Raw genomic sequence first — 15,537 nt, 5'->3', positions numbered from 1 at the left:
GAGCGCCATCATCGAGACCTATGTCATGGACAGCCGGATTGGTCAGTGCCCCTCCCCAGCCCTCACCCCTCGTCCAGCCCCTCACCTACCCCCTCCTTCCCCACTGTCCAGAGCTGCGGCTTCTTTCCTCTCCTTACGGAACTCACCAAAGTTACTGCCGAGAGCACAGGTGCTAGAGGGAAGAGCCAGGCAGGCCAGGACCTGTGTGTCTTGCTCTGTATTCCATCTCTTGTCTCGGCTCCTCCCTCCTGTCTGAGTCTCTGTTGTCTCTCCACTCTCCTTTCTCTAGTGTCTCTCCGTCATTCCCATTGTCCTTTCTCCTCCCTGTGTCTCTTCCTCTGCTTTCTCTCCCTTCTCTTCTTTCTGCCCCATCCCCCCTTCAACTTGTCTCACTGTTCCTACTGCCTGTCTAAATGGTTCCACCTCTGGAAATTTTCATTTTCTGGATGCATATCCCTTTTAGGGTCCTTCTCTCTGCTCTTCCTCCCCTTTCCTCCTTTTTCCTCTTCCTTCCTCCATCCCCCATTTTTATTTTTGTTCCCTTCTTTCAGATCTTCTCCTCTCCCTGTTTTTTCCTTATTAATCAGAATAATACCAGTTGATGCTTGCTGAGAGCTGACTGTGTGCTCTGTGCTTTGCATACAGTCATATATGTTTTTCCAGCTCCATGAGTTAGTTCCTAACCCCATTTCTCAGGGCCGCACAGCTAGTAAGTGAAGCCAGGTCTCACATGGCAAAGCCTCTGCTTCCTCCATTAGATGGCTTCTCCCCCCATTTTTCTCTCCCACTCTCTGTTTCCCTCTTTCCTGCTCTGTCTCTGTCTCTCCTTCGGCTCGACCGAGGGGGTGATTCTCAGCCTGGGCCCTTGCAGATGTGTCTGTGGCAGCAGGCCACACAGACCGTAGTGGGCTGGGCAGCGTCCTGAGAGACCTAGTGAAGCCAGGCGACGAGAACCTTCGGGAGATGAACAAGAAGTTACAGAACATGCTGGAGGAACAGCTCACCAAGAATATGCACTTGCACAAGGCAAGTGTGGCCTACCAGTCTACCCCTTTGTCTCTCTAGCCACATAGCCCCTGGGTCATCTGTCAGTCCCCTCTCCACACACCTCATTCACCAAGCACTCCTTCCCCCTCATCTTCCCATCCTCCAGTCAACCTACTCACTATCAGTTTAGTCTTTCACTCTTCCCTCTGTCCTTGCACCCACCCACTCATCCATTCATACACACATTCAGCCACTCTCCCATCAACCCACCTGCTACTTGTCCATCTGCCCATGCCTTTGCATCCATCACCTTTTTTTTTTTTTTTTTAATATTTGGCTGCACCGGGTCTTTGCGGCACGTGGGATCTTTAGTTGCAGCATGCAGGATCTAGTTCCCTGACCAGGGATCGAACCCGGGCCCCATTCATTGGGAGCGTGGAGTCTTAACCACTGGACCACCAGGGAAGTCCCCTGCACCCATTTCCTGATGCATCACTTTCTCTTACCTACTCATCAGTCACCCCTTGTCTTACCTTTTACCCACGCGCCCAGCGACCTGCTTGCCTACCTGTTGTCCTCCATCTGTCCTCTGAACAGTTCATTTTTCCACCTATTTGCCTACCATGGATCTCCCATGCATCCACCCACGTGTCCACGCACCCATCCTGCCACCCAAGTATTTCCCCATCTCTGGGGGAAGTCAGAAAGGATGCAAGTCCGGCCCCTGCCTCTGAGAAGCAAGCTCACCATTTAGAGACAAGAAGGTGGCAGGGGTAGGGGTCATGTCCTCCAGCCTCACCACACAGAGCAGATGATCCACTCCCATGTCCATATCCCTAGCTCCAGGCACTCCTCACCCCCTCACACACACCACACACACCCTTTCCGAGCCCAGCCCACTACTGGGAGCTCTCGGAGCTGCTCCAAATACCTTCCTGTCTCAGGCTAGACATAGCTGGGCATTGATGGGATGAGAAGGATGACACCCAGTCTTGATGAGGGTGCCATCGCCTGCCACCTTCTCTGACTCCTGATGGCTCATTTGTTTCTTAGGACATGGAAGTTCTGTCCCAGGAAATTGTGCGGCTCAGCAAGGAGTGCGTGGGGTCCCCGGACCCAGACCTAGAGCCGGGAGAAGCCAGCTAAAGACCTGCAGGCTGCACCCACTCCCTCCCTTCCCCACCCGCCATTCCCTTGGGCTGTGGTGGGAAAATGGGGGCCAGCGCCAAAATCAGATAGGTTGGGAGACTGGACATTAAAGGGGTTGGAGGCCTGATGGCTGGCGTTAGTGACCCTGTCTTAGGGCCGAGGCCCCTGGGGAGTGGGGAATCCTGAGGGGAGGGACAGGGATTCTCCTCCTTCTTGGCCCTGGCTCCCAGGGGCCTTTGCCTTCATCTCTGCATGAGCTCTCCCTCCCAGAGACCAACTCTTTTTTTATTTTATTTTATTTTTTAATTTATGTCTGGAAGCCTGGCTACTCTGCATTTGGGATTGGGGATGCTGGGTGGGGCACAGTCCATGTTCAGCGTTCTAGCAACATGTGTGTGTGTGTGTAAAAGCTGTGCAGCCAAAATACCATCTGGCCAGACTGGCCCACCCACTGACTGTCTGCTCTGATTCTTTCCAACCATGAGGGATGTGCTGGGGGTGGGGAGGTTATACCATTGGAACTGGGAGGGTGGTCTCTGGCTGCAACTTAATCTCCTTCCCCCACCCTCACCCAGCCTGTCTCCGGTTACTGTTGACCAGCCTATCAAACTGAATGGAGCAGAAATATCTGCAGATATGTATGTGGGTGAATGTGTATGGGGTGTGGGTATGGATGAGTAGATAGATGGGAGGATGGATAAGTGGTTGGATGGATTGATTGATAAATAAGTAGAAGGTTGCATGGATTGGTGATGGATAGGTTAGGAAATAAATGGATAGGTGACTGGATGAATAAATGGACAAATGGATTGCTAGGTGGATAGGTAGAGGATGGATAGGTGGGGGTATAAATGGACAGATGGATGGCTAGGGGAATGTGTGGATGGATGAGTGGGCAGATGGATGAGCTAATGGGAAGAGTAAAGAGTAGGTGAATAAATGATAGAGCAATGGATAGATGGACAGATAGTTGGGTGGTGGGGGATCCACATGGGTAGGGGTAGATGGGGTGAATATACAAATGGATGAGTGAATAGGTAGGTGGAGTAATGACTAAATGGACAGGTGGGTGACTAGAGGGAAGGACAGAGTAATTGGCTGTGTGAGGGGGAGAATGGATGGATAAGTGGGTGGTGGGTGGGAGGAGGGATGGACAAATGGACAAATCAGGAGTGTGATGAGCAAATGGAGGATTACATGGATGGATAAGTCCACTGAAAGGCAAAAATTGGCCCTGCATTACTGCTCCCCCATTATCACACACCTTTAATTGTTAAAGGTAAGGCATCCTCTGTGTGCCATGCCCCTTTCACATCACTCCATTTATTGCTCCCAAAGACACTATCAAGCTGGGGTAACTCTCCATCCGACAAAGAGAAAAACAATGCAGGTCACTTGCTCAAGGACATAAGTCAGTGGCACAGCTGGGGCTTGAACCCACCCATGCCTGAGGCACTTGGTACCCAGTGTTCTTGCTACCCAGGAGCAGAGCCCTCTAGCGGAGGAGGCATGATTTGAGGCTCCTGGATGTGGACAGATGATGGACACTGCACCTCAGAGTGGGGCCTGCCTGGGGGAGAACCTGCTATGGAGGTGGGACCTGGCTTGTCCCCATCTGTACTCCTCTTACCGCCCCCCCGACGTTTCACATCCGCAAACAAGACAGTGCTCCAGTCCCACGGCAGCAATCTTGGTTAGAGCAGGACTCTAACCCCTCCAGCACCACTAGGGAGCAGCTTTGGGGGCCTGGCCTCTAGAAAAACACCCCCCCCACCAGTTTTCCCCCACCCCCCCTTCTCCAGCCTAGGGGGCAGGGAGGGGACACAGCGCTGCATCATTCCCCGTGGCACTCCCCGCTCTGGGGCCATTAACAGACGCCTCCCCATCGATCGGATCTGCTAAGTGCTGCTGATTCAGACGGGTTGGGGTGGGGGCCCCTGGGGGCAGAGGGGGTAGGATCTGGGCAGGAAGAGGGGGGAGTCCAGGAAGGAGGTGGGGAGAATTGGCAAAGCTCCCTGCCACCCCCATTTTCCAGATGACGCGACTGAGGCCCAACCAGCTTTGTAGGAGGCGGAGTCTCCCCACGGTCCCTCTCAGGCAGTCCTAGGGGAGGGGGCTCTGGGAGCCACGAGGCCCCTCCCTGCCTCTCCATCTCCCGGCAAGCTCAGAGGGGCGGGGAGAGAGAGCCAGAGGAGGTGGAGAACTTGGGCAGCTCTGCAGAGTGGGGCAGGAGCTCCGGTGTTTGGTACCCCCAGCCCCACCGCTGTTGCCGCTGCTGCAGCGGGGACACAGGTGAGGACGGCCCTATGGGGAGGGGGAGGGGGCCACCAACAGTGCTGTCCTTGTCCTTCCCTAGTCCAGCCCCCAGGCCCTAGCCCATCCTGGGACAGTCCTACTGGACCTTGTCCTTCCAGAGCCTCCTTCCAGGGACCCAGCCGCCTCCTCCTGCCTGTGCTGCCTTCTCTCCCAGGCCTGGCTGTGGCTGCTTCTCCTCTTCCTCCTCACGTCCTGCTGCCGCTGCTGCTTCTGCCGCTGCCCAGCACATACCACCAGCCCCTCGGGGTGTGGTTTCCCCAGACCAGCCCCCAACAGTGGGACACAGCCTGATCCCGGCCTTCCTGGGCTCCTGTAAGGCCCAGGAGCCCCCCTCCCTGCAGACACACCCAACTCCCTTTCAACACCCCACCTTGCCCTCTAACCCATTATGAGGGGGACCCCGTCTTCCTCTTATCTTAGTCTTTTTTGATTCTCTGGATGCTCTGGGGCTGTGCCCAACTTCCTTCCAGTTGAGTCCCAGCCCTGAGGGGTTCTCCAGGTCCCTTCCCTACCCCCTGAACTCTTGAGAGGGTGGACCAGGCTTTCTCAGCCCCCCTGGATACCCTTCTCTACCAGACACCTCTCAGCCTCTGAAAAATAACCTGGCCCCATATCTAACCCTTTAGATACCCCACCCCCTTCTCCAGCCCTGCTAGGGGGCCCCACCTCTCCTTCCTTCCCCAGAACTCCTGTAGAGTGTGGACACCCCACCCCCAGGCTATTCTTGGCAGCTCTAGGCACTCCCAAGACACCTCTCAGCCTCTTTACAAACTCTCTGTAGCCACCCCTTAGATGCACCAACCCCTTTCCTAGATCCACGAAGGGGCTCCAACCCCCTTATCTTCTCCCCAGAAGTCTTGAGAGTTTGGACAACCCTCCTCACCTCTCTCAGTTCCTTCAGAATCCCCCTCCAGACACTCTCAGCCTCTTGCAAACACCTCTGGTTCCATTTCTACCCCTCCGGATGCCCCGATCCCCTCTCCAACCCCACTAAGCGGTTCCAGTCCCTTCTTCCTTCCCTCAGAACTCTTGAGAGTGTGGACAACTCCCCGGTGTTTCTTGCTTCATCCTAGACACCCGCAGATACCTCTCAGGCAGTGCTGACCCCTCTAGAATCATCTCAGTCTCTAAACACTCCCTCAGATCCTTTTTGGCACCTCTAGACGCTCCTCTTCTGCTCCTCTCCATGTCCCCTAGCTCCTTCTCACTCCCTCAAGACATCGCCCTGGTCCCTCTTAGACCCTCTACATGTCCCCCAAGCCCTTGCCCATCTCTCTAGGTCCTCCTCCCGGTTCCTCTTGGCCTCTCTAGACACCCCCAGTTTCCTTGTGCGAGTGGCCCAGGGCCTCTCCAAGCCTCCACCATCCTGGAGACAGCCACATTCTCCTAAAGGCCAACCCCCCCCACACACAAGTCTCCGTGGGCCTGGGGTGTGGCAGGATGGCAGCAGGCGTGGCCACATGGCTGCCTTTTGCACGGGCGGCCGCGGTGGGCTGGCTGCCCCTGGCCCAGCAGCCCCTGCCCCCCGCGCCGGGGGTGAAGGCATCTCGAGGGGATGAGGTTCTGGTGGTGAACGTGAGCGGACGGCGCTTTGAGACCTGGAAGAACACGCTCGACCGCTACCCAGACACTCTGCTGGGCAGTTCAGAAAAGGAATTCTTCTATGACGCCGACTCAGGCGAGTACTTCTTTGATCGCGACCCAGACATGTTCCGGCACGTGCTCAACTTCTACCGCACGGGCCGACTGCACTGCCCACGGCAGGAGTGCATCCAGGCCTTTGACGAAGAGCTGGCCTTCTATGGCCTGGTGCCTGAGCTCGTGGGCGACTGCTGCCTCGAAGAGTACCGGGACCGCAAGAAGGAGAACGCCGAGCGCCTGGCGGAGGACGAGGAGGCCGAGCAGGCCGGGGACGGCCCATCCCTGCTGGCTGGCAGCTCCCTGCGGCAGCAGCTCTGGCGGGCCTTCGAGAACCCACACACGAGCACCGCAGCCCTCGTTTTCTACTACGTTACCGGCTTTTTCATCGCTGTGTCGGTCATCGCCAACGTGGTTGAGACCATTCCGTGCCGCGGCCCTGCACGGCGGCCCCCGAGGGAGCAGCCCTGTGGCGAGCGCTTCCCGCTGGCCTTTTTCTGCATGGACACGGCCTGTGTACTCATATTCACAGGTGAATACCTTCTGCGGCTGTTCGCGGCCCCTAGCCGTTGCCGCTTCCTGCGGAGTGTAATGAGCCTCATCGACGTGGTGGCCATCCTGCCCTACTACATCGGGCTCCTCGTGCCCAAGAACGAAGATGTCTCGGGCGCCTTTGTCACCCTGCGGGTGTTCCGGGTGTTCCGTATCTTCAAGTTCTCCAGGCACTCACAGGGCTTGCGGATTCTGGGCTACACACTCAAGAGCTGTGCCTCTGAGCTGGGCTTTCTCCTCTTTTCCCTTACCATGGCCATCATCATCTTCGCCACTGTTATGTTTTATGCCGAGAAGGGCACAAACAAGACCAACTTTACTAGCATCCCCGCGGCCTTCTGGTATACCATTGTCACCATGACCACACTTGGGTGAGTGCAGACCCTGTGTGGGGAGCTGCCCGATCAGTCAATTACACTCACCTTTTCTGTAAAATTAAAAAGGTTAGATAAATGATCTCTCTCTCTCTATTTGAACTTCAATTTGGTCATCTTTAAAAAGTGAGGGAGTTGGATTAATCTCCAAATCCCTCCCAGCTCTGACAATGCCTTAATTTTCAGGTCAGGAGACTTGGGTTCAACGATGGTCTTAGCTGCACTCTTTCTGTTGACCTTGTTTTCTCTGGGCTAGTTTTCCCCTCTGCAAAATAAGAAATGATGATCCCTTCAACATCCAGAGGGGATTCAGTGACATCATGGTTATGAAAGTTATCTGAATGTTTCTGGTGCAGGATAAATAGATATTCGCTTTCTATCACCCCGTTTTCCATCTTGAGGACCCATGTCTCCCAACCCTTTAGATTCATCTGCTGTGTGGGGCACTACCTCTGTGGCTCCGTGATTCCTTGATGTTTCCCCAGAACAAGATATTTTCAGCATCATTTTTTTTTTACTGCCAGTCCTTGAGAGGATATGGGATAAACGCATCAAATGAAATCACCAAACTCATGTTGTTCTTAAAGACATTGTCTAGGGCAGATAACTGTGGTCCTTTTCTAAATTCCTATCACTGGGATTAGGTATGCAGTTGCTGCTCAGTATCTGTTGAACGGATACATTGGGATTACTCAGGACCTTAGTAGTAGAACAGAAGAATTGATTTGAGGTTTCTAAGAAGTAGAAATTAACTCTGGTTGGAGTTTCAGGATTGTATTGACAAATACTGAGCACTGAGAACAGGTTGGAACTGGGTATTCTGATGTCTTTTTATCCTATTCAGTCCTCACAACAACCCTGGGAGGATGTCTCATAGTTGAGGACACAGAGATGATACATCACAGAGCCAGAAATGGCCAAGTTGGAGAGACTTTTAAATGAGTCAAAGTAAAGAAATAAGGAAGAGGCATCCTGGGGGAGGGGGTGGGGGCAAAGGCCTAGAGGCTGAAGACTGCAGAGGCTGCATTTCTTTGGAGGGGATCTGATTGGTCCCGTGGTTAGAACAAGAGTATGCTGTGTGATTTTGAGCAAATCAGTTATGGAACCTTGCTGAGCTTCACTCCCCCCACCCCCAACCAAACAAGTTGGTAAGATTGGCTCTGCTCCACCTCCCTGGGAGGGGGGGTGGTATGGAGGAATGGAGGGAGGAGTTTCAAGGCTCCCCCCCTATTTTTTAATATGAGGACAGTTTCAAGGCTTCCCCTGGGGGAATAAGACGGGGTGCTACCTAGAGAAGGTAAGACAGACACAAGCAAAACCAACAGAGCACTGCTCCCAGGACTCAGAGCCCCTTAGCTGGCTTGTGGTGGTGGGACTCTCTCTCCGGGAGGCTGTATTTACTGCCTCTGACTTCCTCCTTCCCCACTATGCTTGGTATTAATAGATTTCCAGCTGACTCAGATGCCCGGTGCATGGCTTGGATGGGGGCAGCAGACAGTAGGGCCTGAGGGCCCATTTCTCATTTGACCCCCACTGGTGGCCAGAGAGGTCATTCCCCAATTTTTGCAGAGCAAGAAACTGAGACCAGAGAGTTTGAGTGCCTGGCCAGGGTCGCAGAGTGAGTCAAGTTGGATGGGATGCAGTGGGGGACTGAGGGGTGGGTGAGTATTTTTCTTGACCTCGGCTTACCTCCCCTGGCCCCAGCTACGGAGACATGGTGCCCAGCACCATTGCTGGCAAGATTTTTGGATCCATCTGCTCACTCAGTGGCGTCTTGGTCATTGCTCTGCCTGTGCCAGTCATCGTGTCCAACTTTAGCCGCATCTACCACCAGAACCAGCGTGCTGACAAGCGCCGAGCACAGCAGGTAACTGCACCTTCCATCTGAGTACCTCCTATTCCCCACACCCCAAGCCAGTCTACTCTTATGTTTGCCTACCTGACCTTCTATCTCCTCCTCTCTTTGTAGAAGGTGCGCTTGGCAAGGATACGGTTGGCAAAGAGTGGTACCACCAACGCCTTCCTGCAGTACAAGCAGAACGGGGGTCTTGAGGTGGAGAGGGGCCTGGATTGGGGTGGGAGGTGAGCAGTGACGGGAGGAGGAAGGTGCTGACCTCATCCCTCTGCTCTATCCACTCCAGGACAGCAGCAGTGGGGAAGAACAGGCGCTGTGTGTCAGGAACCGTTCTGCTTTTGAGCAGCAACATCACCACTTGCTGCATTGTCTAGAGAAGACAACGGTGAGGCCTAATGAGAGGTGGTGTGGCAGAATGAAGGGGGTCCCTTTGCCATCAAGCCAGCTCCCTCCTGGGATGGGAGGCTCACTACTAATTGTGGAAATCACACAGGGCTTCCCGGAAGAGGCCCCAGTAGAGCTGAGCCTTGAAGGATGGGCAAGGGAAGGGAAGAGAGAGTGACTTACAGAAAGGAAGGAATGGCCTAAGCAAAAGCCTGGGGGTGAGGTCAGCTTGTGGTGCCCTGTGACCATGCCTCCCTTCTGCCCACAGTGCCATGAGTTCACAGATGAGCTAACCTTCAGTGAGGCCCTGGGCGCTGTCTCGCTGGGTGGCCGCACCAGCCGCAGCACTTCCGTGTCCTCCCAGCCAGTGGGGCCTGGCAGCCTGCTATCCTCTTGCTGCCCCCGCAGAACCAAGCGCCGTGCCATCCGCCTTGCCAACTCCACTGCCTCAGTCAGCCGTGGCAGCATGCAGGAGCTGGACACGCTGGCAGGGCTTCAGAGGAGCCCTGCCCCTCAGAGGTAAGCATGCTGACCTGCTGTGCAACCCCTCTCCCGGGGAAGCTCAGAGCTTGGACCAAGGGGTCTGAGATTTCATGACTCCAGGCCTCCTAGCAAGTCAAGCTCAAACCCAAACTCCTCCATGCTGGAAGCTTGGGCTTATCTTGTCTGGAACTCCTCATTTTTCATTTGTACTTTCAATAAACATTTATTGAGCATCTCCTGTATGCTAGGCACAATTTGGGGCATTTTGGAATTCACTTTAGTTTAGGAGTTTAGTTCAATTTTGGCAGTGAATAGAACAGACAGAAATCCTGAGCTTATGGAACTTCTATTCTAGTGAGATGAGACAGTTAAAAAACAAATACACAGATGATGCAGTGTGTTAAGTGCCAAGGAGAAAAATAAATCAGGGGTGGGGGATACAGAGTGTAGAACAGGGTGTGATGCAGTTTTAACAGTGTGGTCAGGGAAGGTTTTGCTGAGGTGACATCTGAGCTGAGATCTGAAGAAGGAGAGGGAATGAGCCAAGTGGATACCTAGAGGGAGAGCTTTCCAGGCAGAGCAAACAGCCTGTGCAAAGGCCCTGAGGCAGGAATAGGTCTTCATGTTAGAGACACAGCCAGGAAGCTTCTGTAAGTAGAGTGGAGTGAGTGAGGGGGAGAGTGGTAGGAGGTAAAATCAGAAAGGAACAGGGACCAGATTGTGTAGATCTTACAGTAGACTGTTGTGAGGACTCTGGCACTGCAAGGAGTAAGCACAATAGATAACACTTTTATGTGTGTGCTCATTATGTTGCAGACACTACTCTGAGCATTTTGTATCATTTATTATCTTATTTAATCTCCACAACATCTCTGTGAGGTAGAAAACATTGTTATTCCCATGCTACAGATGAGAGAAGAGAGGTTTAGAGTGGTTGAGGTGGGATCAGGACTATTTGACTCCAGAGCCCTCACTCTGCACCACCATAATTAAGGGTGCAGGGGAAGCATTTAGCACAGTGCCAGGGACCCAGTAGGCACTCAATAAATGTCATGATTGCCGTGGCAAGTATTAAAATGACTTTTTAAGAACGTTCCATCTTCCCACCCTTATCCACAGCCGCTCAAGCCTCAATGCCAAGCCCCATGACAGCCTTGACTTGAACTGCGACAGCCGGGACTTCGTGGCTGCCATCATCAGTATCCCCACCCCTCCTGCCAACACCCCAGATGAGAGCCAACCTTCCTCCCCTGGCGGTGGTGGCAGTGGGGCCAGCAGCACCCTCAGGAACTCCAGCCTGGGTACCCCTTGCCTCCTTCCCGAGACTGTCAATATCTCTTCCCTATGAGGGATGGGCCTGCCCATCCAAAGCGCTCTCCCAATTCTTGGGGGCTCCCTTCCAAAGCCATATTTTGGGGACGCAGAGAAGGGCAGCCTGGGGACCCCTTCTGCCCCCCACTGAGAACTATGCAATGGAGTTTCATGGAGTGGCCCACCTGGTGGGGAAATAGCCAGGGAAGGGGAAACTTCCCCTACCCCAGACAGTTTTCCCTGTGGGAGCTGAAGCACTGGGCTTCCTCAGGCCCCCAGCCTCCTTGCCCCAGCACACTGGGACTGGCCCCTCTACCCAAGTGGGCCTCCTGCATGCTCCTCCCCTCAGAAGTTCTGGCCCAAGAAGAAGAGGTGAAACTTCCTCTTCTCTCTGGCTGAGCTGTGGAGGTTTGGGGGTTCATAGAAGAGAACCCTCACTTCTGATCTGGACTGTAGAAGTCCCCACCCTCCACCGGGCCCAACAACTCTCAAATTCCAAAGCTTGGAATGAACCACAGGCTTCATGGGCTGTGGCCTCAGCAGTGACCTTCGTTCAGGGGTCAGGCTGCCTTTCCCAACACACACAGATAGCACAACCACCCCCCTTCCCTGGCTGCTGGAAATGGGTCCCCGCAACCCCGTCCTCCACTGGGCGCCCAGCAAACTCTAGCAATAGCAGCTGCTGCCGTGACATTATGCAAAGCCTCTGCCCAGTTTGCTGCAATATTTACATCTGCCCTAATCATAGGGGCCACCTCTAACTACTCCTCCTTCTCTCTTCTCTGGCTTGCTTCCTTCCTGGGTTGGGCTGGAGTCTGGACTGGCTGAGATAAAAGCCTGGCAGCTGGCGAGAGCTGAGCTGTGTTTGGAGATCATGGGCTGATTCCATGTTCTTGGGCAGGAGTCCAGAAGTGGCAGGGGCTGAGGCCTGGGTTGTTCCTGAGCTCTGGGAGCTGGAGGAGGCAGGAGGAACTTCTTGATCTCCTCCTCCTCCCCCACAATGCCTTTTCATATATCCCTCTCTCTTCTCCCTCTTCGGTCACCTTCAGGAACTCTCTGTCTGCTCTCAGGCTGAAATCTGGCATCATCTCAGGTTCCCTGTCCCCAGCACTGTCCCTGTGGAGCTGGTGGCTGACAAAGATGTAGTTTCCATCAGTCAATAAAACCTGAGAGGAGAGACAAGGATGAGCACCTCCTGGCTCTGTGGGTTTGGGGGCTGGGTTGGGCTGGAGGGGTTGAAAATACTCCAATTTCAATTCCTTTTAACTAGTAGAAGGGCTGTTAGGGGAAAGGTATGGGAGGTGGATGGTTGCTGGTGTGTTTTGGAAGATGGGGATCTAGGAGAAATGAAAGAGGGTGGTTGAAGAGGTGAATCTGCAGCCAGTGAGGTAGGCTAGGAGGTCCTGAGACATGCCCCATGGACATAATCTGCTCTAGCCCCCTCACTCACAGATGGGGAAACTGAGACCCAAAGCAGCACACGCTTGGTTAGAGGAGACTTGAACCCAGGCTTCCTGACAGCAAACAGCTCTGAACTGAACCCTGATGAAAAGCATCTCTCAGTATGGCGAATTCCCCTTCCCTGTGGATGTCCCCTACCTGTATTCTTTCTTCTGGACTACTGGATATACTAGACTAGTGTAACTGAGCTCTGTGGAGCACAGAGAAGACAGACCTTGGATTCAGGTTGACCTGGATTCCAGTCCCTGGGTGAGAGAATCACTTATCTTCTCTTGCCTCAGGTTGCTAACCTGTGAAATAATCATTCATCCATTCACCAAATATTTATTAACTGCATATCATGCGCTAGCCCTAGGGGTACAAAAATGGGCAAAGCAGACATCATCTCTGATCTACAGAGGTGAGCATGGAAGGCAATTAAGCAATTACAATATAGTGTAGTAGAACCAAGATTAGTGGATTACAGAAGCATATAGATGGCAAGAGAACCTAACCTGGCCGAACAATGAGTTGAAGTTAGCCAGGCAAAAGACAAAAGAGTGAAAATGTTTTAGGCAGAGGGAACAGCGTGTGCAATGGCCTGGAGGTTAGAGCGCCAGCTCAGGGCCTTGGGAAACTGAAGGGGTTCAGCACAGCTAGTGAGGAGAGTGTGAGACTGTGACGAGGGTGAGGATGTAGAAGTAGGCCAGATCACAAAAGGCCTTTGAAGCTATGATACAGATGTGGACTTCATCCTAAGGATAATGGGGACCTCTGAAGGCTTATAAACAGGAAAGTCATCGCTAGTTTTGTGTTTCAGAAGGATTATTCTGGCTGTGGGGAGTGGGTTATAGAAGACCAGTCCTGGAGGGAGGAAGAACAGTGAGGAGGCTTTTGCAGTTGCCGAGTTGGCAGGTGATAGTGGCTTAGACGGGATAGTGGCAGTTAGAGTTGGAAAGTCAAGAGACTTCAGAGATAGGACTGGCAAGATTTAGGATTGACAGATATGTGGGAGTTGAGGAAGAGGGAGCAGTCAGGGTTGACTCCCAGGTTTCTGCCTTGGGCAAAGGCTGGAGGGGGTGCCATTCATTCACTGTCAAAGGGAACATCAAAGCTGTTGAGCACACAGTAACAGGCACATAGTAAGTACTTGGTGAAGGTTAACTACAATTATTATAAGTTCAGTTTTAGATGTGTAGTGCTGGACAAATATTGAGTAGGGAGTGGGATACATGGATCAAGTGAGATGGTCCTGAGAAGATTCAATGTGATAATGTGCACAGGCATTTGGCACAGTGTCCTAAACATAGTAAGCCCAGTAAACGTGAGTCTTCTCCTCCCATTAAGTCTCATGAGCAGAAAACACCACCATAGTCTGTTTATTACTAACACCTTTCAGGGAAGAACTTCAACTAGGGTTGGCATCTGAAGGGAGAAGGTTAGGTGGCACTCAGAAGAGCTTTCTGATGGCCTGTATATGGCTTGGCTCCTAAGACTAGCAGGGAGCCCTCACCTCTCACAACAACTTCTCGGTTCATGAGCTCATCTCAACTCCATAACTACTCCCTGAGGTAGTCTGGGCAGGCATTATCATTCCCGTTTTACACATGGGTAACCTCAAATTTGAGACACAATGACCTCCTCAAGGTCATACAGTTGGTAATGGTCCACCGTGCCTGGGACTGAGGTCTTCTTGACTCCAAAGCCTGGGATTCTTTCCACTGCACTGCAGTGCAGACTAATTTATTGAACACTTACTAGATGCCAGGCACAGCACCAGACCCTTTGCAAGCATTAACTTCTGATCCTTAAATTGGGATTATCATTGCCATTTTACAGAGAAGTAGAAATTGAGGATGGGGTAGGTGTTAAATGACTTGCCAGATATCACTCAGAAGGGGCACAGCTAGGATTAGCCTGTAGCTCTCCATCCGTTCAGTAGCAGGAATTTTACCAACCTTATTGCGAGACGCTGGTTGCTGACAGAGCTGGTTTATAAACTTTGCTCGATTCAGGTAAACACCATTGGGGGGACTTGTGGGGGTGGGGAAAGGCTGTGCCGCGCCTGCGCGTTAGCCACAGGGGCGGGGAGGTCAACACGAGGGCAGCGGTGCGCCGGTGCGCCGGTGCCAGAGTGGGCGTGTCTGCTTCCCAAACACCCACTGTCCCAATGGTGCACGTCTGTCCCAATGGTGCACGTCTGTCCCAAGGTTGGCCCGTTCGACTTGAGTGGTGGCATGTCTTAACCAATCACCGCAGAACCCGGCCTGTTGCCAGGGTGAAGCTGTGCCCGCCTCTCTACCGGAGGCGGATTTCTGGTGGGTGGAAACGGAAGTGATGCTTCAGGGGCTAGCTAAGCTCTGGGAGTGTTGATGTTTTCCAGTCAGTCCGGCTGACTGGGGCCAAGTTGGAAGCCCGGAAGGGAGGCGATTTAAAAACTCGTGCACGGGGCAGGCCACGCTGTCCTGTTGTAGTGCCCCCGCCTGCGAGTCAGAGCCTCGGGGAGACAAGAGCACGACGGGACCGAGAGGAAAGGCAAGGAACAAGGGTGCCGACTTTGACTGAAATCTGAGACAGAGGGCAAGGGAGGGCAGTCGTTCGCTTCTGATTGGCTCGTGGGCATCATCGAGGACCCACGCAACCGCTTCGATTGGTTGGTGCCCTCAATTGTTGTGGCGGCGGCGAAGATTTTGCCCACGTACTTCCGAGCGAGAGGCGGGGCTGCGCCCCAGCGCGCCTGCGCAACGCCCCGGGCCCCACCCGGTAGTTCAAGAACCAGCGAGGGGGCGGGGCGAAGAGGTGCTTGTTTTGGTTCTGTTTCCTTTGAAGCCGAAGGCCGGAACGAGCATCGCAATAAACTTGCTGGGCTTGGAGAGAAGGCTACGACAAGCTCGCTTCGGTTCCTTCATCTTGGACTTCACATCCGGGTTCTCCGGCCGCGTGACCCGCGCGCCGCCGACGTTCGAGAACCGGTGCCTCGATCTCTTTATCCGGGGCCCGGCGATCCCGTCGTGCTTCGCGCACCACTGTAGCCCCCCTCATCCGGGT

General features: G+C 53.6%; 2 protein-coding genes across 2 annotated transcripts in view; both read left to right on the top strand.

The window, feature by feature from the left end:
- Positions 1 to 2,591, top strand: part of GRIPAP1 (GRIP1 associated protein 1) — a 20,845-nt gene extending 18,254 nt beyond the window's left edge. The window contains exons 24-26 of the mRNA XM_007450894.1: positions 1 to 41; positions 872 to 1,026; positions 2,041 to 2,591. The exon at positions 1 to 41 is cut by the window's left edge and continues 71 nt beyond it. Coding sequence (XP_007450956.1) covers positions 1 to 41; positions 872 to 1,026; positions 2,041 to 2,133 — 289 coding nt within the window. The 3' untranslated portion in view covers positions 2,134 to 2,591. The remainder of the gene's footprint in view (positions 42 to 871; positions 1,027 to 2,040) is intronic.
- Positions 2,592 to 5,404: 2,813 nt separating this feature from the next.
- KCND1 (potassium voltage-gated channel subfamily D member 1) lies at positions 5,405 to 11,194 on the top strand. Its single transcript, XM_007450893.1, has 6 exons — positions 5,405 to 7,013; positions 8,721 to 8,883; positions 8,986 to 9,069; positions 9,158 to 9,256; positions 9,524 to 9,774; positions 10,858 to 11,194. The coding sequence occupies exons 1-6, from the start codon at positions 5,893 to 5,895 to the stop codon at positions 11,084 to 11,086; spliced, it is 1,947 nt and encodes a 648-aa protein (XP_007450955.1). The 5' UTR covers positions 5,405 to 5,892; the 3' UTR covers positions 11,087 to 11,194.
- Positions 11,195 to 15,537: the final 4,343 nt, after the last annotated feature.

The sequence above is a fragment of the Lipotes vexillifer genome, unplaced genomic scaffold (assembly GCF_000442215.2).
Source record: "Lipotes vexillifer unplaced genomic scaffold, Lipotes_vexillifer_v1.1 scaffold129, whole genome shotgun sequence".
In the NCBI taxonomy this organism is placed as follows: domain Eukaryota; kingdom Metazoa; phylum Chordata; class Mammalia; order Artiodactyla; family Lipotidae; genus Lipotes; species Lipotes vexillifer.
Note: the sequence above shows the minus strand (reverse complement) of the source record. Positions and strands in the feature narration are given on the sequence as shown.

Bases quoted from the DNA above. Each gene is read 5' to 3' on its own strand.
- KCND1 (XM_007450893.1), top strand. From the start codon at position 5,893: ATGGCAGCAGGCGTGGCCACATGGCTGCCTTTTGCACGGGCGGCCGCG. The intron at 7,014-8,720 runs GTGAGTGCAGAC...CCCTGGCCCCAG, and splicing joins GTCACCATGACCACACTTGG to CTACGGAGACATGGTGCCCA. The intron at 9,775-10,857 runs GTAAGCATGCTG...CCTTATCCACAG, and splicing joins AGGAGCCCTGCCCCTCAGAG to CCGCTCAAGCCTCAATGCCA.